Source organism: Oryctolagus cuniculus, chromosome 6 (genome assembly GCF_964237555.1).
Source record: "Oryctolagus cuniculus chromosome 6, mOryCun1.1, whole genome shotgun sequence".
NCBI lineage: Eukaryota > Metazoa > Chordata > Mammalia > Lagomorpha > Leporidae > Oryctolagus > Oryctolagus cuniculus.
The window spans coordinates 55,246,429-55,270,719 of NC_091437.1; the positions used below are offsets into that span (position 1 = coordinate 55,246,429).

General features: G+C 53.3%; 1 protein-coding gene across 4 annotated transcripts in view; it reads left to right on the top strand.

Moving 5' to 3' along the window:
• WWC1 (WW and C2 domain containing 1) overlaps positions 1–24,291 on the top strand; it is a 176,518-nt gene that overhangs the window by 122,496 nt on the left and 29,731 nt on the right. For all 4 annotated transcript variants that reach the window (XM_070075804.1, XM_070075805.1, XM_008255374.4 and 1 more), the window contains 7 exons: positions 2,382–2,624; positions 8,911–9,000; positions 10,354–10,865; positions 15,306–15,414; positions 15,852–15,932; positions 16,604–16,690; positions 17,770–17,962. In XM_070075804.1, the coding sequence (XP_069931905.1) occupies positions 2,382–2,624; positions 8,911–9,000; positions 10,354–10,865; positions 15,306–15,414; positions 15,852–15,932; positions 16,604–16,690; positions 17,770–17,962 (1,315 nt within the window). The remainder of the gene's footprint in view (positions 1–2,381; positions 2,625–8,910; positions 9,001–10,353; positions 10,866–15,305; positions 15,415–15,851; positions 15,933–16,603; positions 16,691–17,769; positions 17,963–24,291) is intronic.

The following is a 24,291-nucleotide window of genomic DNA, read 5'->3' on the forward strand; positions in this document are numbered from 1 at the left end:
ATCCCATAAAGGAGTGGCTACTTTGAGCCCCAGCTGCTTTGTGTTTCTGATCCAACTTCCTGCTAATGTGCCTGGGAGGCAGCAGATGGTTGCCCAACTATCTGGGTCCCTGCCACCCATGTGGAGACCTAGATGGAACTTCAAGCTGCTGGTCTGGCGCAGGCCATTGTGGGCAGTTGGGAGGTGAGGGAGTGGGAGAACCAGTGGATGAAGATCTCTTTGTCTCTTTATCTCTTTGTGTCTCTCCTATCACTCTGCCTTTCAAGTAAATAAGTAAATCTTTAATAAAACAACTTAAAAGTTCTTGCTCGGACCTTTGGGGAATGAGCAAATCTCGATGTGTTTCTCTGTATGGCATCTGCGTTGCACATCACAGAGGATCTTGTCTCCAACAACATTTTGATAAGACCGCGTTGTCTGCGGTAGAATTGAACTGGGGGTCCAGGACGTGGGCTCTTGGCCAGTATTGGCCATGGCTACGATTTGCACTTTTTGGTGAACCTTACCCTCCCTGGGTGTGCATCTGTGTGACGGGGCTAAGCACTGCTGTCTCGTCCAGCCTTTGAGGTTGGGCTGGGGCCAGGATGGGAGAGCTGAACACGCTTGGCAGAGGTGAGGTGCTGAAGGGTCACACCCTGGCTGCTTTTGGAGATGGTGGCACTGTGCTTAGTTACACTGTGAGTTGGTGCAGTGACAAAGATCCCCATGTCTGTGTAATGTAACTCTTCATGCAATGCTGTTATTTGTTCCTCACAACCCACCCTGTGGGTACCCTTATCCCCACTTGACAGACGCTAGTGAGTCTTACAGAAGTTAAGATACAAGGCTAGGGGGCCCATGTGGTGGTATAGTGGGTAAAGTCACCATCTGCAGTGCCTGCATCCCATATGGGTGCTGGTTCGAGACCTGGCTGCTCCACCTCCCATCCAGCTCCCTGCTGATGCTCCTGGGAAAGCAGTGGAGGATAGCTCAAGTCCTTGGGCCCATGCACCCACCATCTGGAGACCCAGATGGAGTTCTTGGCTCCTGGCTCCAGCCTGGTCCAAGCCCCAGCCTTCAGCCATTTAGGAAGTGTACCATCAGATGGAAGATCAATCTGTCTCTCGGTCTCCGTTATCCTACCTTTCAAGTAAATAAATCTTTTTAAAAAGAGAAAGATACATGGTTGCCAACTCCGTTTGTTAGCATTTATTAGGTGCCTCCAATACACCAGGCAATGGGGTTGATGTTTGTGATACCAAAAGGATTTCTTAAGAAGTAGTCCCTTTGGGGACCAGCATTGTGACGTGGTGGGTAAAGCCACTGCTTGCAGTGGGGGCCATCCCATGTGGGTGCTGCTTCCAGTCCAGGCTGTTCCACTTCCAATCCAGCTCCCTGCTAATGCACCTGAAAAAGCAGCAGAGACCAGCCCGAGTGCTTGGGCCTGCACCCGTGTGGGAGACCCAGAGGAAGCTCCTGGCTGCTGGCTTCAGACTGGCTCAGCTCCAGCCGTTGTGACCATTTTGGGAGTAAACCAGCAAATGGAAGACCTCTGTCTGTCTGTCTGTCTGTCTCCCCTCCCCCCCAACTCTGCCTTTCAAATAAATTAAATAAATCTTTAAGACATAGAAATAGTCTCTCTGTCAATAAGGCCACAGCCAGGGCTCCCAGTCAAGGCTTCTGGTCCTAAATCCATGGTTGAGCACACAGCGCCACCACCCTTCTCTGACCTGAGAACGCGAGGCTGGAGTTGGAGTGCTAGTGGCCCACGCCTGCCATTGATTTAGCGCCTGTTAGGTGCCAGACACTCTGCCTATGTCCTTGCTGATTTGCACAGCCGTTCTGGGAGGATGAGTAATTGTTTTTCTCATCTTCAAGGCCCAGAGAGTTTGCTCCATGTTACCTGCTTACTAAATGCTCAAACCAGGTAATAGCAGCAGTAGCCACAGAGCTGTTTATTGAGAGCTTACTATGTGCCCAGCACTGTGCTTTGAGGGTTTGCAGGGGCTGTCATACAGCCAGCAAGCACTACTCTACAAGAGATGATGGACTTGCCCAGGGTCACCCGTCAAATGCTGAGAGGCTCTCTCCTGGTAATGCATCCAAGTCTCTATTGTGGCAGGCGTGGCGTCCCTTGGGGCGAGGGCATTGCCTTGTTCATGTCTGCAACCCCCTCCCCGCAGACCCTTCTTCTTGGTTCGTACATGGTGAATGGTTGTTCCCACACGTTTAGATATAGCTGGATTCCTTGAGACAGCATGGGGATCAGAAGGAGGAAGACTCAGAGATTGCTCTGGGGCTGTCAGCTCTTCATCCCTTGTAACCTCGGTAACGCGGTCTGTTGTCCTGTTCCCATGATGCTGTTGGGCACGCCAGTCACTCTTACCCTCTCGGCCCTCCAGGATCGCCAACCTGAAGATCCAGCTGGCCAAGCTGGACAGCGAGGCCTGGCCAGGGGTTCTGGACTCGGAGAGGGACCGGCTGATCCTCATCAATGAGAAGGAGGAGCTGCTGAAGGAGATGCGCTTCATCAGTCCCCGCAAGTGGACCCAGGGCGAGGCGGAGCAGCTGGAAATGGCCCGGAAGCGGCTGGAGAAGGACCTGCAGGCAGCCCGGGACACCCAGAGCAAAGCGCTGACGGAGAGGTGGGGCTGGGGCCGGGAGCGTGGGACCCTCCCCTCACTGCAGCTCTGCAGGACCCTCCCCTCGCCGCAGCTCTGCGAGACCCTCCCCTTGCCGCAGCTCTGCGGGACCCTCCCCTCGCCGCAGCTCTGTCCTCTGGGCTAGCACACTCAGCTCAGAGACCTCAGAGCTTTGCAGAGCAGCACAGCATCAGTGCCCTCACCACCCGTGCACAGCCACCCTAGGATTCTGTGTGTGAGTTGCACGACTAAGAAGGTCCAGGCTTTCAGAAACGTGATTTTCTGACCAAGATAAGCCCCATGACTTGGAATCATTTAGAGCAGTCTTTCCAACTTTGTGGCAAGTGCGCCATGTTTTATATTGCGGCCCGGGGTACACAAGCTTCCCAGATCACTGCCTGCTCTTCCTGTGTCCCCTGGTGTCTCTTCCATTGTCCAGTTAGTCCTCATGAGTTACACCTTCACACAGTCCACCAAGTGCACATAGACAATATGTGGAAGAAAATACTACTTCTGTGCTACACATGAGCACTTTTTGTTTTCTTGTCATCTTCTAAACAGTGCAGCATAGCAGCTATTTATGGAGCACTGATCGAATTAGGTATTACAGAGTCGTCTAGAGAGAATTTCAAGTGTAAAGGAGCGTATGTGTAGGTTACATACAAATATTTTTATGATTTTATATAAAGGCCTAGATCTTTCTTAGATTAAGGGTTGTTTGTATTTTTAGGTTTTAAATATTAGCATTTAATCCAGTTTTTAAAGAAGACTGCGAATCAGCCTTGTCTGCAGGCTTGGGGTCACCCGGAGAGCACAGGGGTGTGATATCTGCCGTGGACCTTACACCTCAGTTTGATTTATTTCCTTTGTGTCTCTCCATGCCCGCCTCACACAGTGTAACACCGTATGCACACTGGGTGCTACAGCCTCCCCTTCACACCCCTTCGTTCCTTCTGCCCATCAGCCAGTCGTTTATTTATTCTTTAAGAAGCATTTCATTGCAGACAATCTGCACTCAAGGCAGTTTGGAGGATTTAGAAATTAAGAAATGGTCCTTGCCCTGCTGGCCTTCGGATCGTGTGTGTGTGTGTGCGCGCGCGTGTGTAGAGAGAGAGAGGGAGGATGAGAGGGGGAGAGAGAGTTTGTGTTGGTGCTGGGAACGAGCAAGGGAATTCCTTCTCTCCGTGAATAAAGCGGCAGCAGCCCACTCCACAAAGCAGACCACATGCCTGCGCCCCAGTGACGCTGTGTGGGAGTCCCAGGGGCTGCTGTTTGCTCTCTCTGCCACCCCAGCCTTGAGCTCTGAGGCGTGTAGCTTGTAGTACCATCCTACAGCTGAGTAAACCCAGTTTGCACACAGCACGGCGCCAGCGGGATCAAGTTGGCCTCTCACAATCCCTTGCTCCCACCAAGCACTTGATCCGAACAGGCACGTGCCCAGTGCACTGTTTCTTCTCCATCCCCCGCTGGCCCTGACCTACCATCAGTAAGTGGGAGGGGAACAAGAACAGGCCTGGAAAGATGGGTGGTTTTCAGCCCTTCGAAGCACCTGCTAGAACTGCCCTTCAGCCTGTTAACTCTGGGATGGTGCACTTAGGGGACAAGTCCTGATCCTGTAGGCCTTTGTGTCTTTGGTAGTGGGCAGACCCTTACCGAGCCTCTGCCTGGGTCTCCTGGCCCCTGTACCTGTCCCCTGGGGCCTTCACTTGCTCCGGCCCTGGCCCTGCCTCTGAGAAGCCCTTAGCTGTTCTTTCTCCTCCTGGCCAGCAGGCAGACTGAACAGATTCATGGCAGCCCTACTCCTGATTAGGCAGAAAGAGACACCCTTTCCACCACTGACCTTGAGTGAGTCATTGACTGCTATGGACTTTCCCAGTCGAGAATAAGGAAAGGGGAGGATTTGATGTTCAATACCTATGTAAACTGAAATAAGGGTGAATGACCAGATTGTGAATTAAGGCTCCTCCCTGCTTTTAAAATTTTAGTTTCTTAAAATTGGAAATTGGAGGTTTTCTTAGGGACCCCTGCATGTAAATGCTATTATTATGTGCCAAACCCTGTGACCTGTACTGTGTCATTGAAAATCTCCCAGTAACCCTGAAGTTAGTTCCCATTTTACGGATAGGGAAACTGAGGCTCACCCTACATTACCCTGTGGCGGACCTGGGATTCGAAGCCTCCAGTCATGCCGGTTACAGAGCTCATGCTGGCTTTAGGCTCCTCTCCACTCAGGAGGCCTCCTATTACTGCTTCCAATGCTACCTGTCAGATCTGATGACACAGCCAGGCTGGGGAGGCCAGAATCAGAATCCCTCAGAGCTGCCCAGCGGGCAGTGCAGAGGTCCTGCAGGGTGGGGTCACAGCTCGGGGAGATGCAGTAGCAGGGAAGGGCCAGAAAGCTACCTGGGCCCTAGCAGGAACCTGAGAAGGGAAAGTGCACCTGTTTGTCTCTCTGTCTTGCTGTAGAGTCTGGAGTCCGATTCTCTTCCTAACGGCTCTCTCTTTCTCCTGTGAGTGTGTTTCTCTGAGTTTCAGGGTCTGTTTAGCTCTCTTCTCCCTCACCCGGTGCTCCAGCCCCTCCACCTCTCTGTCTCGGAACGCGATGATCACACTCCTCACCTTCACAAAATGCGAGTAGGAATGGCTTCTCCCACTCAGGTGCTTCAGAGGGTGAGAACAGATGTGCCTGGGAAAGGCAGCCTGCAGGTGCTGCTGCCCCCTGCTCTCGCCTCCCTTCTGTGGCCTCCCCGCCGCTCCCCAGAGCTGCTGTGCAGTCATGCCGGATGCTTGTTAGAACGCAGGCTCCCTGGTCTACCCCAGGGCCCGTTCTTCAGGCGTCAGAGGTGGCCCAGGCCCTTGGGTGTTGGACCAGCTGAGTTCCTGCCTCCTGGGGCCTCTGCCTGCTTCCATCCTAGGGTAAGACCCAGGTGGGCCTAGGGCTGAGCTCTGAGTGTCCACAACATTCCAAGGTCAGAAGGACAAACAACATCCTGCAAAGGAGCCAGCTAGAAGGGGAACACAGCCTTCTTGGCCTCCCGGCATGTGCTGTCCACCACACACATGACATCCAGCCTGCTAAAGCCCAGTGCCGTGGGAGGAAGCCTCCGCACCTGCTCTGCTCTGGTGTTCAGGAAGTCAGCCCAACTCCCAGTTCCCACAGCTTCTTGTCAGGGTCTGGTGTTTACCCCGGGATGTGCCTCTGTGGCTCGTCTCCCAGAGAGGAGGAAAAAGAAGGTAGAAATGATGAGTTCTGGCTGCTTCTGGACCCTAAACCCACACCGTTTCTGGGCTTGCTCTTACAGCGAGCCGGGGTATACCACAGCCTTCTCCAGGCCATGGAGAGTCATGGGTTTGGCTCACTGCGGGCTCCATCTGCAGGCCTGCTGCCCGCCCTCACCAGCTGCAGGCAGGACTCTGGCAGACGGCAACAGGGATTCCGGATCGCCGGCCAGGGCCACTCTGCTCCTTGCTCTGGGGGTCTTCTCTAGTTTCACAGACTGGCTTGCTCAGGACCAAGCGCTGCCTGTCCTTCATCACATGTCAGTTCCTCCTGGAACAAGCCCTGGCCTTCCTTGCAGGGGCCTGGATGTATACCCGGAGGGATGCTGTGGTTGGGTTTCCATGGAAACAAGCCCTTTCTCCCAGGCCCCAGACTGGATGGGCCATGTCCTGGGTTTTACACCCCTCGGTCCGTTAGTCCTTCTCTAACAGGATGGCCTAAGGAGTTCTCCCAGGGCCAACAATGCAGCACATCTGCCTGTGGATTTGACATCCGGGGCTTTCAGCAGAGCACACAAACCTGGCCTGCCTCATCCGGGAAAGAAGTCATCCATTCAGCAAATATCGTGCATGTCCCAGTGGTAGGCACCGTGCTGCGTGCTGGATAAGCAACACATAGCCTCTGCCATCGTGCATTCCCCAAACTTTGTAGCAGCTTGTGACCCTCACCATGCCTCAGGACTCCTGTGAGGCTTAATTAGAGAGCACACTATAGGGCCCTACACCCTAGCTTTCTGAGTCAGCAGGCCCAAGTAGGACCCAAGTGTGCATTGTGGTGAGCAGTGCTCCCTTTGTGGTGCAGATGCAGCTGGTCTGCTGTCAAAGCTGAGAACAGCACCAGTTCCAGCGCTGGCTTAATGGGGCCCTTCCTTGTCACAGCCTAGGATCTTGGAGTGGGCCTACCCTAGGATCTAGAGGGAACTGTGTTCTAGGAGCCAACCCACGTCCTGTAGTCCACCCAAGCTGCCCTCCTTGGGGGATTTCAGGAGAGGCAGTGGGCAGAGTTATGAGCGTGTCTGCAGAGGTCTCTCCCGCAGGTATTCCCACCAGGGAGGTGGTGCTGAATTGGGCTCTGATCCAGGCATGTCTCGGTGCAGAGCCTTGCTCCTAGTTCGTGTCTCTCCATCCCATTCACCACCCTCCTCTCCCCTGGGGCTGTGTTCCCCTTCTAGCTGGCTCCTTTGCAGGCTGTTGTTGGTCCTTCTGACCTTGGAATGTTGTGGACACTCAGAGCTCAGCCCTAGGCCCACCTGGGTCTTACCCTAGGATGTAGTATTCGTCAGCTCAGGCTGCCCTGACCGAGGAAGCACAGACTAGGCGGCTTCCTCAAGAGAAACGTGTTTTCTCATCAGTTCCTTAAGCTGAGAGTTTAAGAGCCAGGAGCAGGCTCCTGGGCTCCTCCCTCTGTGGCCATGTGGCCTCCCTCCCTGCATGTCTGTGTCCTCATCTCCTCTCACAAGGACACCGATCACAGGCAGTGACCTCATTTTATCTTCATTGCGGCCACATTCTGAGGTTCTAGGTACTCAGGGATTTCACAGGGAGGAAAATCGGCTCTGACAGGTGGTGATCATTCGCGTATGACCCGCGTGAGCAGCTCACCTGTTCCACGTTGCATATCTGCTCAGCTGCTCCTGCTCAGCCCCTTCCCATCTCAGCAGCTGCCACCCCAAGTGCCACTGTCTCGCTGGTGGCAGTAGCCTCGCTGTCCTCGCTTCCTGCAGCCTGTGTGCTGGTGCGTCTGCCCGAGCACCTGAGCCACCTCATCTCTGACCCATCATGGTCCCCGCCCCGGCCTCAGTCTTCCACCTCCTGCCTCTCCTCACAGCAGCCCTGAGGACTTCCAGATGAAAACACCTCTCTGATCGCTCCTTGGGATGTTCTCTCCCCGGATTCCCTGACCAACCCCTGGCCGTCTGTTGTGACAGCTTATATGACTCTGCTAGTGCAGAGACCAACTACTACAAAAAGGCCTGCTACGTTTTTATCGCTTCACACAATGGGAGCTTATTGCTTGCTCCTAAAATGTCTCATTGGGTATCCCTGGTTGGCAGGCAGCCTTCCAAGTGGTCATTCAGGCACCTGGACTCTCTGTGTGTGGCACCTCCCCCTTGCTGGCCATGAGAGTCCTTCCTGGGGACAACCAGGGAGACACGCCCACTTCTTGCACCCAGTTCAGCCTGATGCACACGGCTTTGCTCACATCCCATTGGCCAGAACTCATATGCCGCACCCACTCAGTTGCAAGGGACTGGGAAGGTGGTCTGGTGAGCCTAGGGACTGGGGAGGGCACAGACAGGTGAGCACCAGCATTCTCAGGCACAGAGTAAGTCACTGCTCAAGGCAGCTCACCTGCCGGTCCTAAATTGCCTGTCTCCTACAGCCTTCTGCACTCTGTCCCCTGAACCTGGTCACACACGGTGTTAATTAGATCGCTGGGTATTGCTTTAAAATCAGTTCTCTGCCCGCCTCTGTGCAGTAGAAGCTACATAAGTTCCATGTTGCTCACTCCTTTATTCCCAGGGCAAAAACCAGGGTCTCGTTTGAGGTGGAACACTAAGTAAATATTTGATGAAGGCAGGAGGAAGAGAGGAAGAAAGGCAGGGAAGGAGTGTTGGGTGGAATTTTTATTCTGCCACTAATTCCACAGCTTAAAGTACATGATTTAGCTGTAAAGCCCCCATTTCCTAGTATGTAGTGCTAAAAGTCATTCTTACAAAGCAGCACTGCTGTGTGAATGAATCAAGGCACCATCGCAAGCCTCCTAGCTCAGCACCTGGTAATCAGTGAGTAATAGAGCGGTTAATAGGCGACTCTAATATACACGTATGTGGAGGCTTTATCTTTCCAAACCCCACAGTCAGATGCTTCCAGAAAGATCTAGTGTGTGTGTATGTGTCTGGGTCTGTGTGTCCTATGTGTCTGTAAGAACACACATCTTTGCTTGCTTTTGGAGGAGGTGGAGGGCTGGATGCCCTGAGGCAGCTCCTCATGTCTTCTCTCCCTGCAGGTTGAAGTTAAATAGTAAAAGAAACCAGCTAGTCAGAGAACTGGAGGAAGCCACTCGGCAGGTGGCCAGTCTGCACTGCCAGCTGAAAAGGTGAGTGGGGGCGGGGGGGGAGTGCCTGCTCCGCTGTGTCCCCAGAGGGTACAGCCAAGGCTGTGTCCTTCACAGTCCTCTGAGGCCTGAGTGTGGACCGCTGGGAGCCCAGCACGTGGTCATTGTGGCAGGCCTGGCCTTGGCCTGGTGCGGCCATAGGCAGGGTCCCTCCCCTCTTCAGGCCAGCAACATAGAGGAAAAGTCTTCCATTGGGGGCTAACCTGTCTTCAGACACATCACTTATGCCTGGAAACCCACTTAAATAACACGCAGGGAGTAGGCCTCAGGCCTAGGCCTTGATGGGCGACAGTGCTTAGCTGGAATTTTTTTAAGATTTAGGTACTTGAAAGACATATATATATATATATATATATATATATATGAGAGAGAGAGACAGAGACAGAGGCAGAGAGAGAAGTTTTCCATCTGCTAGTCACTCCCCAAATTGCCTTAATGGCCAGAGCCAGGAACCAGGAGCTTCTTCTGTGTCTCCCACATGGTGCAAGTGCCGAAGCTCTCGGTCCATCTTCTGCGGCCTTCCCAGGCATGTAGGCAGGTAGCTGGATCAGAAGTGGCACAGCCGGGAATCAAGCTAGCACCCATACAGGATGCCAGCATTGCAGGCGGTAACTTAACCCACTATGCCACAGCCCTAGTCCTTGGAATTTAATGCTAACATTTTGCTTTCATCAGATTGCTTTTTAGTGATTATCTTCTATTTATAGCCAGTGATACTCTTTCAACTTGTGATATAAAAATTTCCATTTACTATAAATGTCATAAAGTGTAAGAAAGTAAGTTGATTTCAAGAATAATAGTAAATATTTCAGGCTAGAATCAAATATGCAGCAGGGATAAGCTTTTGGCCTAGTGGTTAAGACACCCGTGCCACCGCGGAGTACCTGGGCTTGATTCCAGCTCCAACTCCTGACTCCAGTGTCTTGCCATTGGAGAACCCGGGAGGCCGTGCTGAGGGCTCAAGTCATTGGGTCCCTACCACCCATGTGGAGGACCTGGATTGAGTCCCCGGCTCCCAACTTTCTGCTCAACCCAGCCCTAACTGTTGAGGACACCTGGGAAGTGAACCAGCAGATGGGAGCTCGCTCTCTGTGCCTCCGGGAGAGGTTGAGTGCACTTGTCTGGTGTGCATCCCAGCCCTGCCCATTCTGTTCACGTGGCCTTCTCAGCCCCTCCGTTTCCTCTTGGTGATGTGAGGGGCCCTGGCTCATCCGGGAGCCTGCCCAGTGCACTCTTGAGCTCATGTATTCTAAGTGCCCTGGGCACTTCCAGAGCAGGGCAGGCGGTCCCCGGCGGCTCACCCTGACGTCTCGGCTGTCCGTTGTCTGTCCGCAGCCTGTCGAGCAGCATGCAGTCCCTGTCCTCAGGCAGCAGCCCCGGCTCCCTCACCTCCAGCCGGGGCTCCTCCACCTCGGCCAGCTTCACAGACCTCTACTATGACCCCCTCGAGCAGCTGGACCCAGAACTGCAGAGCAAGGTGGAGTTCCTGCTCCTGGACGGGGCCACGGGCTTCCGGCCCTCCGGCTGCATCACCACCATCCACGAGGACGAGGTGGCCAAGACGCAGAAGGCCGAGGGAGGCGGCCGCCTGCAGGCCCTGCGCTCCCTGTCTGGCACCCCAAAGTCCATGAGCTCCCTTTCCCCACGCTCCTCTCTCTCTTCCCCATCGCCCCCCTGCTCTCCTCTCCTCGCTGACCCCCTCCTGGCTGGAGATGCCTTCCTGAACTCCTTGGAGTTTGAAGACCCGGAGCTGAGTGCTACTCTGGGCGAACTGAGCCTGGGCAGCAGCCCCCGGGAGCGATACCGGCTGGAGGAACCAGGAACGGAGGGCAAGCCGCTGGGTCAAGGTAGAGACAGCACCACGTGCAGAGGGTGGGGACCGGGAGGAGGGGAAGAGAGGCTTTGGGCTTGCGACCCCTCTCGTCACTCACTGTGGGCAGCATTTCTGGCTGTTCTCTCTGTCCCGGGTCTTCGCATGGTAGAGGGCTGGTTGATTTCCTTCCATAGGTGTTTATTAACTCAGTGCATGAGTTTATTAACTCATGCACGAGTGCATGGTGATTTCATTCATCCATTCATTCACCCCACAGATAGGAAGGAACTTGAAAAAAATGCATGGAAAAATGTAACTTAAAGATAAACTTAGTTTAGTGCAAAGAAATTTTGAAATCCATGCATAGTCTTTTTGTTATATATTTCTCAAGAATGTTTTGAAGACCCGTCGTATTTATTACCGGCTTAAAACTGAGTACTGGCTCCTCTGTTAGTGGATGCACCTGGATGTCTTCATTCAGTAGAGAGGCCACGTGCCAGGCACTGGGTTAATCACTGGGGATACAGCATTGAGGGCAGACAGGTTCCCTGTTCTCATGCAGTGGCACAAGCAGTAACCTTGCAAGCTTGCAAAAGCACCTGTGAAGAAAATAAAACGGAGACTGGGATATTGCCCTGCTGGTCCGAGGTGGGGCTGCTGGGTCAGTTTGAGTGGTGAAGAAACGTGACAGAGCAGTAGAAGCTTGAATGGGGTGGGAAGGGTCATCAGCTTTAGGAGAAGCAAGAGGAAAAACGCCTAGAGCAAGGGGCTCCAAGGGGCCAGGAAACTGTGAGTCACAGGTAGGCGGGAATCTCCAAAAAGGCTGGAGAATTTGGCAAAGTCTGGAGCGTGCCAAGCCTGGCAGACTGAGAGGAGTTAGATTTTATCCTAATCCTGGCAAGGACCCGCGTGACCTTTGTAAGCCAGGAAATGACAAGATGACTCTCATTTTGCGTGGAGTCAGAAAGAACATTCTCCTGTTATTGCAATTCAAGATGGAATCTTCAAAATAGATGATGTTGATGATGACAGCTAAGATTGATTGCAGGCACAAAATAAATCAGTGATTAGTGTTTATTGGGGTTGTATTGCCTGTTGGGGGAGCAGGTCGCTTCTATTCTGCTCATCTTACAGTTGAGGAATCGGAGATTCCGAGAGATGACATCACTTCCCCTAGGGCACCCAGCCAACAAGTGAGGAAGTATCAATTAGAACTGAGCCCCAAACTCAGCCCCCTTGTTGTCATGCTCCCCACCCCACCCCCAGCCTCAGGGTGAGAGGCAGCTTGTGTGTGTGTGTGTTTGTCCTGTGACTTCCCTGGTGGCTGCTGGCCCCACCCACCCATCTGGTCCTGGGTGTGAAGGTTATGCTGAGTCAGCTGCTGGGGCAGCTCACCTGGGGCTCCTCCCCCCGCCCCAAGCAACAATAACAGCTGTGGTTTTTTGAGTACAGGTGTACAGGATTCCAACACTGCTATACGTATTCATTTAAACCTCACAACACTATGAAAAAAATTATTTTTTTTTACTTATTTTCACTTTCTTTGAGAGGCAGCTCAGGAGAAATCTTTATCTGCACAGGTAGGCCTATGCCTGGGTAAAGCCAGGAATCCTGAACTCCATCCAGGTCTCCCACGTAGGTGGCAGGGCCACAGGCATTTGAGCCTCTGCTGCCTCCAGGAAGACGGTAGCAGAAGCAGAGGAGCCAGGTCTTGAACCCAGTACTCCAGTATAAGATGTGGGCATCCCAAATGGTGACGTAAGCACTGCTACACTGCCTGCTCCAGTTTTTACCCCTATGTTACAGATAAAGAGTGAGGTTAAACATCTTTTCTGCAGTCAGGCCCCAGGGGGTGAAGCCAAGGATTGGCACCAGGACCTCTTGTCCAGAACTTTCACGGTTCTTGTGCCCAGCTCTGTCTGCAAAGGGCTCCTGTTCCTGGCTCTTATTCCTTTGCAAAGATCCTTGGGAGCTGAGGGAGGAGTGAGGCTTCCTGTTTAACCCAAGCCTCCAGGTGCCAGCGTCTCCTTAGAAGAGCCGAGAGATCCCCGGGGGTTCCCTCATCAGGAAGGGAGTCTAGCTGAGTGCTTTCAAGCAAAATAAAAACAAGCCTGCTACTCCAGCAGGTGGCACCCTTTAGAGAATTGTTCCCTGGAGAGGAGGGGGTGCAGGTGGGCCCTCTGATGAGCCTCCAGAAGTGTTTCTGATGGGGGCCTGAAGCCAAGTCAGGACCCTCGGACCCAGCCACGTCGTGGGAAACGACTGCCCTTCGTCCTCCGCCCTTGTGGACAGTGTCCTTGGGACGTGTGGGCCGGAGTCAGCCCATGGGGCTGGGTGCACGAGGTCTCAGGGTGGTGTTTCCTTCGTGCCATCTCCAGAAGCCTTCCCTGCCGCGAGCAATGCCAGGCAGAGCTCAGACGCTAAGCAGGTTATGCGATTAGTGCCGCTGTTCAGTCAGCAGACAAATTAATCTCCTTAAGTGGCTTAGAGGAGGGTGGAGATGCGTGAGTCTGAAGGCGGGAGGTCCCCAGGGGCCCTGCAGACACAGACTGGGGAAGCCATGCTCTTGCTTGTTGTGTGGCTTTGCCCTCGCCAGCACCTGGGTCTCCCAGGCTCACCTCGTCAGCGCCCCTTTCCCCAGCCTGCCATGCCCCCAGTCTCCATACGCCTCCATGCAGCAAGCTGCCTGGCAAGCAGCAAGTGCTCTGGAGTGTTAGTGATGAGGTTGCAAGACCTGAGTCTGGCCCTCCCCGCTGTGGGGATGGCAGCAACTGTCCCATGCGCCTTTGTGGCTTGGAACTCGGCAGTGAGCCCTGCCTACCCTAGGTGCTCATTACACCAGCAAGGGAGAAATGTGCACATGTGCTGAGCCCCAAGTCAGAGACTTTCAGGAAGGGGCGGGGGGAGAAGAAGCGGAGCTGAATTAGGAGCGGAAGAGGGGTGGATGTGGCACAGCAGATTAAGCTGCCACTGGGGATGCTCACATCCCATAAATATTTTTTTAAAGATTTATTTTATTTATTTAAAAGTCAGAGTTACACAGAGACAGAAGGAGAGGCAGAGAGAGAGAGAGAGAGAGGTCTTCTATCTGCTGTTCACTTCCCAATTGGCCACAATGGCCAAAGCCAGGAGCTTCCTTCGGGTCTCGCACTTGGGTGCAGGAGCCCAAGGACTTGGACCATCTTCCACTGCTTTCCCAGGCCATAGTAGAGAGCTGGATTGGAAGTGGAGCTGATACCCACATAGGATGCCGGCAGCTTTATCTGCTACGCCACACAGCGCTGGCCCCTCACGTCCTATATTCAAGAGCTGATTTGAATCCCAGCTACTGTTCTGATCCAGCTTCCTGCTAAAACAACCTAGGAAGCAGTGGTTGATGACTGCCACCCACGTGGAAGACCCAGATGGAATTCCTGGCTCCTGGCTTCAGCCTGGCCCAGCCCTGGCGTTGTGAGCATTTGGGGAGTGGACTAGCAAATGGCGGTGTGTGTGTGTGTGTGTGTGTGTGTGTGAAACTGCCTTTCAAGTAGATGAAAATAAACAGTTTTAAAAAGGGAAGTGGGCTGGGGTGGGCCCAGTGGGAGAGCAGGTGTATGAAATTCCCTTGTCTCTCCAGAGGACTTGGGGCTGCTCCATTTACTGGGGTTGCAGGGGGGTTTCAGAAGTGGTTCCGGCCGGCGCCACGGCTCAACAGGCTAACCCTCCGCCTAGCGGCGCTGGCATACCGGGTTCTAGTCCCGGTCGGGGCGCTGGATTCTGTCCCAGTTGCCCCTCTTCCAGGCCAGCTCTCTGCTATGGCCCGGGAGTGCAGTGGAGGATGGCCCAAGTGCTTGGGCCCTGCACGCGCATGGGAGACCAGGAGAAGCACCTGGCTCCTGCCTTCGGCTCAGCGTGGCCGGCCGCGGTGGCCATTGGAGGGTGAACCAACGGCAAAGGAAGACCTTTCTTTCTGTCTCTCTCTCTCACTGTCCACTCTGCCTGTAAAAAAAAAAAAAAAAAAGAAAAAAAAGTGGTTCCCAAAGCCATCACCGCATTGATGGAAATGATAGTTCTGTAAGGAGAATGGCAGTGAATCAATCCCCTGCACCTGTGTCTGTTGTAAGGGACTTGTGTAATGTCTCAGAAGTCCACCCCAATAGCCCTGTAAAGTAGATGTTAATATCTCCCTTGTATAAATAAGGAAGGTGAGGCTTATGGTATTAAATGACTGTCCTAAAGGAAGAAAAGTAGCAAGTGGTGGGGCCAGGATTTGAATCCAAGCAGATCCAGGCATCTGCGATGCTAAACACAAAATCCTGTGAGACCCCTTCCATGGCCCCCAAAGCAAAGCAGGCTGTGCCGTAGCTTTCAGAGGGGGCTGGAATTTTGTGGGACCATCTTACAACCAGGAGGATCAAACATGGGTGCTGTAAGACACTATTCTGGTTTCTGAACCCCCCTCCCCCTTCTGTTCTTCCTCCCCCGCCCCCTCCAGCTGTGAGTACAACCCAGGGTTGCGGCCTGAAAGTGGCCTGTGTCTCAGCTGCAGTGTCCGACGAGTCCGTGGCTGGCGACAGTGGTGTGTACGAAGCTTCTGCGCAGAGGTAGGTCCCTGAGTGCTGCCTCTCTTGAGTCAGTGGCAATCAGGAACTCCCCGAATGTGCAGATCCCAGGGCCTGTGGGACCATTTGGGCTTCAGCCCCTGTGGGTGTGCAGGAGGGTGTTGCAGCCCTGCTGAGGGCGAAGCCAAAGATGCAGGCAATGTGGCTTCTGGCAGGGGGGATGGGGGCTGGAGATGCTTTTCTCTGAGAGCATACTAGCTCCATAGTAGGCATTAAAAGGTGCATTCTTAGGAGGCCAGCCCTAGAGAAAGGAAATCTTCAAGTGAGGTGTCTAGAGCAAATGGTGTGAAGCCGGGGCCTGCAGACAGGCTGAGCAGACCCCGACTTTGTCAATGGAGGGAATCCCGCTTCCAGACAAGCACTGTGTTCCCAGGTCACTGCTCGGAATCCTGATGCCCCTTCTGCCTGTTGCCTTTCAGACTGGGCACTTCGGAAGCCGCTGCATTTGACAGTGACGAATCGGAGGCAGTGGGCGCCGCGCGGGTTCAGATTGCCCTGAAGTAAGTGACAGGGAAGTTGGGATAGAGGGAGCAGTTCAAGTGCAGCCCCTGGGTGTGCAGCATTGAGCCAGCCCTGACCTTCGCAGCAACCCCAGGGAGGAAGGCAGAGCCTGCAGGGTGCTGCCCATCATGGGCTCCTGATTAAAGGGGTCTCAGCTCTTTCCCCGCCTCCCTGCTCCCCATTTTACAGATGACAAAAATAGGGTCTTGAAAGACCCGAGGGCTCACCCCAACTCATTGAGCTGGCCGGTGTCAACCAGACCAGGCGCCAAGGCCTCCCGCCTCGCAGTGTGTTTGCTCCCTGTTGCTGTGGTTTTTGTCTCCCTGTCCCCATGGAGGTTGCAACACGCTGAACTCAAGGTGACTGTGGAGGGCTGCAGCTCAGACACGGTCAATACCCATGTTGTTCTCTAATTTTCTCTTGCTAGAGGATGTTTTCTCAGTAAGAATTAATTGCTGACATTTTGATGTCAAGAAATTTCACGGCGACGTCTGGCTTCTCTTTAAATACTGAGATGAGTGACAGCTCTGGACCTCCAACCCTGCATGGCAGCTAAGCTCTGAGCCTATTCTGCTTGGAGCAGCCAGCAGCCCCCTCTTCTGATTGTTAAGAGAAAGGGTTGGAGAAGTGTCTTCCTAATGGGTGCTGCTTATGCCCATTTTCATTTCAGGTATGATGAGAAGAATAAGCAGTTTGCAATATTCATCATCCAGCTGAGTAACCTCTCTGCTTTGATGCTGCAGCTAGACCAGAAAGTGTGAGTATGTGACCCGACAGGTCTATATGATCCTCTCAGCCTCCAAACTCCAGATTCAACCATGGGTATTTAATGCACATGACCTTGATGCAAAATTGCAGCTCTGTTTACGTGGATACAGGCATAAGGGCCCCACAGAGAGTTTCTGTACATACTGAGCACCTGCCAGTACTGGCTCTAGGCGTTGGAGCCCTGAGCAAATCCTTCATGGACCCTGCCCTCCTGGACTTGAGCCTCAGGAAGAAGAAGGAATGGTCACAGTCAGGTAGATCTCTGAGCTCAAGTGTTGCACCTAGAAAGGAGTGAGTCCTGGCTTCTCAAGGGTCAGCGCCAGTTCCTGTGCTCCCCGTGCCAGGGTATGGCTGGGATTACCGACAGGCTGATCAGCCAACAGACACCTGCACCATCTGCGTGTTGGCTCTCCCGTTGTAGACGAGGTTTGCATCTGATGGCACGCGTCTGCCTACTTGCTTCTCCTGTAACGGGACCATCCTAGGCCATAAGGGCAGCCACGGGAGCTCCTGCTTCTCTGGTCTGTACCCAGCCAGCGTCTGGGGGAGAGGAATGGCAGGGAAAGGAAAGCAGACAAAACAGAAGGAGGACGAGACTGGATGCTCGGGGGTCTTCAGTCCTCTGCAGGTGTCGGCAGTGCCGGGGTGAACATCCTTCTCCTGGTCTGTCTCACTGGTCCTTGTCCACGGTATCAGGGGGACAGTGCCTAGAAGAGAGGGCCAGCACAGCTATAGTTTTCTTGGGCTTATCGAATTCCCCTGCACAAGGAAGGTTTTGTTGCATTTGCCTCTTGGGGTAGGAGGGGCAGATTCCCCGGTGTCAGCAAGCACTGGCTGCTGCTGGCCTCGGGCTCCGGTTGTATGGAGCGGGGGATTCAGGGACAGGAAGGGCGTGCATGCCCCTCAGCGGCATATCCTGCATCGCTCACAAGTACCCGTGTAGCAACTTGAGAAATTTGCACATTCACAGCCACTGTGAATCTTGGAGATTCAGCGGCTATTTCACCCAACACAGTAGCCCCAGACCTGTGCTGACCCAAGCTCTCCTGCCACCCTGTCTCCCTGTAGGAACGTTCGCGTGGTTATCCTTCCTTGCTCCGAAAGCACCACCTGCCTGTTCCGGACGCCGCCCCTGGACGCCTCGGACACCCTGGTGTTCAACGAGGTATTCTGGGTGTCCATGTCCTACCCAGCCCTACACCAGAAGACCTTAAGAGTCGACGTCTGTACCACGGACAGGAGCCATCTAGAGGAGTGCCTGGTGAGAGCGTATCTCCGTCTGTCCCTCTGTCTTTCTAGCCTTCTAGCCTTCTGGGGATTGGTCCACCCCAGGCTGCAGAGAGAAGGCGAGAAGGAGGCCCAGGTCGAATCACCGGTCAAGTTCGTTGGCTTCTAGACAGAGATACTTTTCCTCATAAGAGGAAGAGTAGTGGGCCTGAGAGAAATGCAGGAGATGCCAGCCACAGACCACAGCTTACCTGTGCAGCATTAAGGATGAGACAAGAAACACTGAATAATGAGAACAAGCAGTTCTTCTTGCTATATAGCTGGGTGGCCTTGGGCAGTGGACTTAACATCTCTGGTGCTCTGTTTTTTCATCCATAAAATGCCCTAGTGATGCCCACTAGGGAAGTTGTTACTTGGATCCAGGGAGTCAGTACAGGAAAAGCACCTGCTGCCATGCCTGACACACAGAAGGCTCTCGTGCAGCGGGGCCCTTACTGGTCCACTCCCTGGAACAGAGCTCATGTGGCTTCCTCCCACCCACTGCACTAGCAGGAGTCAGGATCGGATATGAAGGAGCCTGGGGTCTGTGTGTGTCCTGTCCTTAGGGACCAGCAGCCACATGTACAGGTGGATGTTGGTCAGCCACCTCGTAGATGAAAGGGGGATTTATGTTAAACTCAGGGGCTTGTGACATACAAATCAAAGAAGTGAAGTCTTTGTTAGCCCTGGTGCCATTCTAGAGGATAGAGTATTTTGTTTATTTATTTATTGGTTTTGTTTTTTAAGTTTGAGAGGCTGACAGATGGAGAGAGCCAAAATAAAGCCAGCTCCCATCTAGTGGGTCACTCTCCAATGCCCAGAACAGCTAGGACCTGGATGGGCTGAAGCCAGGAGCCAGGAACTCAACCTCAGTCTCCCATGTGGGTCGCAGGAACCCAACTACTTGAGCTGTCACTGCTGTCCCCTGGGGCGCACATTAGCAGGAAGCTGGAGTCAGGAGGCAGAGCTGGGAATCAAACCTAAATACCTTTTAACTTGCCTTTTAACCACTAGACTGCATGCCTACCCTGAGACAATTTTGATGATAACTCGTGGACTCTGAGCTAAGTGCTTTAGTGTGCTGGCTCACTTCAACCTTACAAAACAGGTCATGTGTACCAGAGGGGAAACTGAGGCACACAGTGGCAAAAGACCTTCCCTGTAGTCACACAGTCAGAGAGTGGCAGGAGCCTTATTGGACTCCAGGCGGGTCCATCTCTGCTCAGGATTTCCTGGAGAGCGTCGGTGGGAGTGGAAGTGTGATGTCCAGGGTCAGGCCAGCGTGGTGGGCATTTCGGTTACAGCAGAAAGCTTTTCCACACCCAGGCGCCTCCAGTGGAGCATTTGCTCAGCCCTGGGCATTCCTAAATCCGAGGAGACTCGTGCTATTTTCTCCTCCTAATTGGATGCCTTTTATTCCTCCTTCCTAATTGAAGTCTGGCCATTGCTGGTTGCCATGGCAGCAGCCAAAGCGCTCATCTCCCTGTGGCTTGTCTCTGTCCGGGGCCAATCGGAGCTCTCCCTTTCCGTATGCCATGGGGACGTGGAGTGTCAGGCTGTCATGTTTTGGTGGTGAGAGGAAGTGAGACGGGAGGAGACAGGGATTGTCTTCTGCCACCCAGAGCCTCCCTGCCTTGTGCGTCTGCTGGGAGCCCTGTGGTCAGCCAGGCAGCAGCAGTCCCCTCACTGGGCGGCGTCTGGGTGTCTGCCCTTGGCCAGGAACTCTGTGTGCAGTATCTCAGTGCATCCTCATGGTAGCTCTGAGAGGAAGTAGTGGGGTGACCTCCCTCTGCCAAAGGCTGATTTACTTCTGCAGATCCTCCAGCAAGTCGATGGAGAAGCCAGGGTTTGTAGCTTCCTTGTGTGTAGCCACTGCACTTTCCTACCTCTTGGGGTTGCTCTGAGTGACTCTCATATCCCCTGACCCAGATCAAGGTTTTGGGGGAACATGAGGCCCGCCTTCCCTGCCTGTTGCAAGTACAGAGTATGCTCACTGTGGCTTCACAGGAGTCCTGGTTGCCCCCTGTGCACCTGCTAAGCTTTGCCACACAGCTCATGCTCTGCCCGGGCGGACCCACTGCCAGGTCTGGTTTACATTGTGATGGTTCCCCTGGCCCATCTCACATGGCCACGCTCACTGGGCCGTGTCCCAGCCCTTTCCTTCCTTTCCATCTGACGAGTGGGAACAAATGCTCACAACCCAGCTGTATGTATTGTGCTGTCTCCGTCCGTGCTGTCTACTTTCTGTAACTATAACTGAGCATCGCAGTCTGAGTCATTTGTAAAAACTAAAGGTTTATTCTGCTCACAGTTGTGCAGGCAGGGAAGTTCAAGATCAGGTAACTACACTGAGTGAGGGCTTCTCTGCTGGTAAAGACTCTGCGGAGTCCCAAGGTGACACAGTGCATCCCACAGCAGACAGAAGGTCCCGGCTGGGTCTCTCCTCCTCTTTGGATAAAGCCACAGTCCTGTTGCCTTAGGGTCCCATCCCTATGGCCTCATTTAATCTTACCACCTCCAGAGGGTCCCACCTCCAAGTACGATACTCTGCTTAAGTCTCTGTTCTCTTAGCATCTCCTAGGAGTGATGGAATTTCAGCCTGAGTTTGGTGGGAACACGCACACTGTGGCAGGCAGTGTTGGAAATTGTGATCTCTTCCTGCCCAGGGGGCCTCAGTGCTGCTCGGCAGTTAGCCTGTGTCTTCTGGAACCCTTCTCTCTCCCCCTGGTTACAAGGGCTAATGCGTGGTCTTCTCTGCCGGGGGAGAATGGAGAAGTGAGAGGAGAGCTCCCACTCACCCAGCCGTCCTGCTCCTCTCTGCTGTTTCTCTGGCTTCTAAGCTGCACTCTCCAGACAGCCCCTCTGCCACTCCGAAGGACATCGTTCCTGCAGTCGCCTTGCCCCCTCCTCTGCCTTCAGGGCAGAGCCCTTCTCCCCGGGTCCTAGCCTGTCCGCATCCCAGCATGCCATACCTTCTCTCATGCTGAAACAGAACAAAATGAAGATTTAACCCCATTTCCACTGCTAGCATAGCAGAACCTTGAAAGAGGTCTTTACCTTCTCCTATAACCCGACCCAGGTGGGCGTCTGCCCTTGTGACTGTACCCAGGTGGGCATCACAGGCAGCAGTGACCTGCTTGTCACCAAATCCAGTAGCCGCTTCTTCATCCTCACCCTTCCCGACCTGTCAGGTGCACCTGACTCAGGTGCTCGCTCCAGCTTCCTGATGTCCTTTGTCCTCAGTGACTTCCCTGACTCCATGGCCTCCTAGTGTTCTTCCCACATCCCTGGCTTCCGTCTCCTGAGCCGATTCTTCCCCCTTCCCATGGTCCCTCTGTATGCCCAGGGCTCAGTCTCGCTCCTCTCTCCCTCTCATTCTGATTCCTCGGTCATCTCCTCTCTCCTGGCTTCCAGCACTATCCCATGTGTGTGGCTAGAGTCTGAGCTTCTCTTATTTCTCTGCTCACGTTCCCATTGCCTGTCCTGCGTCTTTCTTTTCATGTCTAATACGAATCTCAAAGCAGGATGACCACACGAGCATCCGACCCTTCCTCCCGCGTGTCACTGTCTGCAGGCGGCAGTCATAGTCTTCCAGTACTCAGACCAGAGACCGTGGCATCACCCTGATGGCTTTCTCACCCCCTTCCCTGATCCTGTTAGCTCCACCTGCAGGACATCTGAGATCCCGGCCGCTGCTCCCCCGAGGAAGCGTCCCCGAGCCGAGCCACGCTGCTGTCATCACGGCGCTGCGATTATTGTGGCCGTTGTCTTCTCCAACTGTCCTTTTCTTCCTTCCTCCCTTCCTGTAGCCACAGTGATCCTATTCAGATGGAAATCCACGCAGGCCAATGGCTCTGTTGAAACTGGGATGTAGACTGGCATTGTGGTGCAGAGGGTAAAGCCAGTGCCTGCGATGCTGGCATCCCAAATGGGAGCTCCAGTTTGGGACCCGGCTGCTCTGCTTTTGACCCAGCTCTCCCTGATAATGTGCCTGGGAAGGCAGGGGAAGATGACCCAAGTACCTGGGTCCCTGCCACCCACGTGGGAGACCCAAGTGGAGTTCAGGCTCCTGGCTTTGGCCTGGCTCAGCCCTGGCCATTGCAGCCATCTAGGGAATGAACCAGCAGATGGAAACATCTTTGTTTTTTCCTCTCTCTCCCTCTCTCTGTCACTCTGCCTTTCAAATAAATGAATCTTTTTAAAAAATAAAAATGGAGGGAAGGACAAAGGGAATATCATTATATTCTTACGATTGTATCTACAGTTCACATTGAATCTGTTAAAAACTAAAAATCAAAATGATAATAAAATGGGAATGTGACTTACAAAAAAAACGAAGTAAAAAGTAAAGGCCTTAGGACGGCTTCTGTCTCTACCCGAAGTCAACACCCGGCTCTTCGACATGGCCCCTGGGGCCCTGTGGGACTTGGCTTCTCCTTACCTTTGGATTTCATCCCCAAGCCACCTCCGCCAGCTCCCATCTCCCTGCAGGCTCCCATCCAGGCTTTCCCATGTGCGGTGCCCTCGGCCTGGGATGCTCTTCTCCCGGATGTGCACAGGCGAGACTTCAGACTTGCTGCTCATCCCCACCTGCTCTTTGCTCTGCTGTCACCGTCTCGGTGAAGTCTTGCTGCGCCCTCTGTGAAACCCGTTCCCCGCCCCACTCTCATCTCTTCTGCTTTGTCCCTGTGTTTTTTCTCTGTCGCATATTTCATCCCAGCTCATAGATGTTATGGTACACAAGGGGTTTCACAGATTCCATGAAAAGTGCATTTTATCAAAAAACAGCATGCGTTTCATCCCCCCCCCCCCCCCCCCCAAGATGAGCTTGTCTTTTTGATTCTGTTTTCCACAGCGCTCTTGAAGCACCCTTGTGTTTCGGTATTTTCTCACCTCGGAAATCACACATATTGTAGATGGCAGGTTATGGTTTAATGAGCAACAGCTTTTCTTTCTTTCAAACAAATATGCTTAATAATCGCTGGCCTCTTAATTTCACGAGAAGCAGTTTAGTTTACTTATTCACTTATTTATCTTAGTCTCCCCCGCTCACAAGTCAGGTCACGAGGCATCTGCTTCAGATCCTGCGGTATCCCCAGCAGGCAGTCAGGCCTGGCACCTGGCGGCTGCTTGGGAAATGTGTGTTCATTGAATAAATGAGTGAGTGGGCATGCAAGTGCACCCGGTGTGTGACGGTAGAGGACATGCTCATCCCCCCAAGGCAGCCCCACGTGGAACATGCAGCCTCCTGGAGTTAGTAATCGTGAGATGGTGTCGTGCCTCCGAGGTGTGACCCTTGTCCCTCCCTCTCGCAGCTCAGACACAGCCCGTCACGTCCCGAGTCATGTGGTCCGTCTCCCCAGGCCTCCGAGAGCCAGTTAGGGGAGGAGTCTTGCTAGACCGGAGTCTACGGGACTCGGGGAATTGTTTTGAATGAACACATGAGTGATATCTCTGTTGGTTTGCTCCATGCTGCCCTCCCAGCAGGTACCTTTCACCTCCTCAGACTTAGCACTGCCTGTGCCATGCCCCCAGTACATCCTAGTACAAGGGAAAAGTGCAGGGCTCCCAGAGGGACCCAGGAGCCCCTTTCTTGTCGTAGGGGCCGTCCTGAGTCACTGCTTGGCGACAGGCCTGATTTGCAAACTGGTGTTTGGTGTTCGGCCACCCACCGGCACAACCATTGGTGCCGGGGGAGAAGGAGAGGAGGAGGTGGGTGAGCTGAATCCCACAGCCATCGGGGCTCTTCCGGAGAGGGCTTGTTGGAGCAGTAAAGCCTCTGCAGGACAGTTGAAATTCTTTTGTTAATTGTGTCTTCTGAGAACGTGCAGTAAAGGTATTAAGTCGCTTGAAATAATCCCCGTCTCTGTGAGATTATATACTCTGTTAGGTTTATTTGTTACTTCTTGTTTTTGACTTGACTGGATGCATTTATATAGCTGGAAGAATAAATGACTGGAAAGGTTTAATGAGGAGAAATCCAGTTCTTGTCTCCTATCCCCATCCAGCCTGACCCCACCACCTGTTCTACCTAGGTGATCACTTTGATTTGTTTCTTCTTTATCATTATTATTTCTTGTTACAGTTACAGTCATGTCCATGCCCCTTTGCACCTGAAGCAGGGTACACTAAAGATATAGTTAGGGAAAAAATTACGTGTATATTCTTATCCCTCTCTGTTTCTTGTATGAAAAGCGGCTTGCTCTCCCTGCTGCTCTGCGCCATGCTGCTTTCTCTTTCCAACATAGCCAGGAGAGCCCTCTGCCTCAATGCATAGAAATCTTTCTCTTTTATTTGGCCATAGCTATAGAATATCCCACAGAT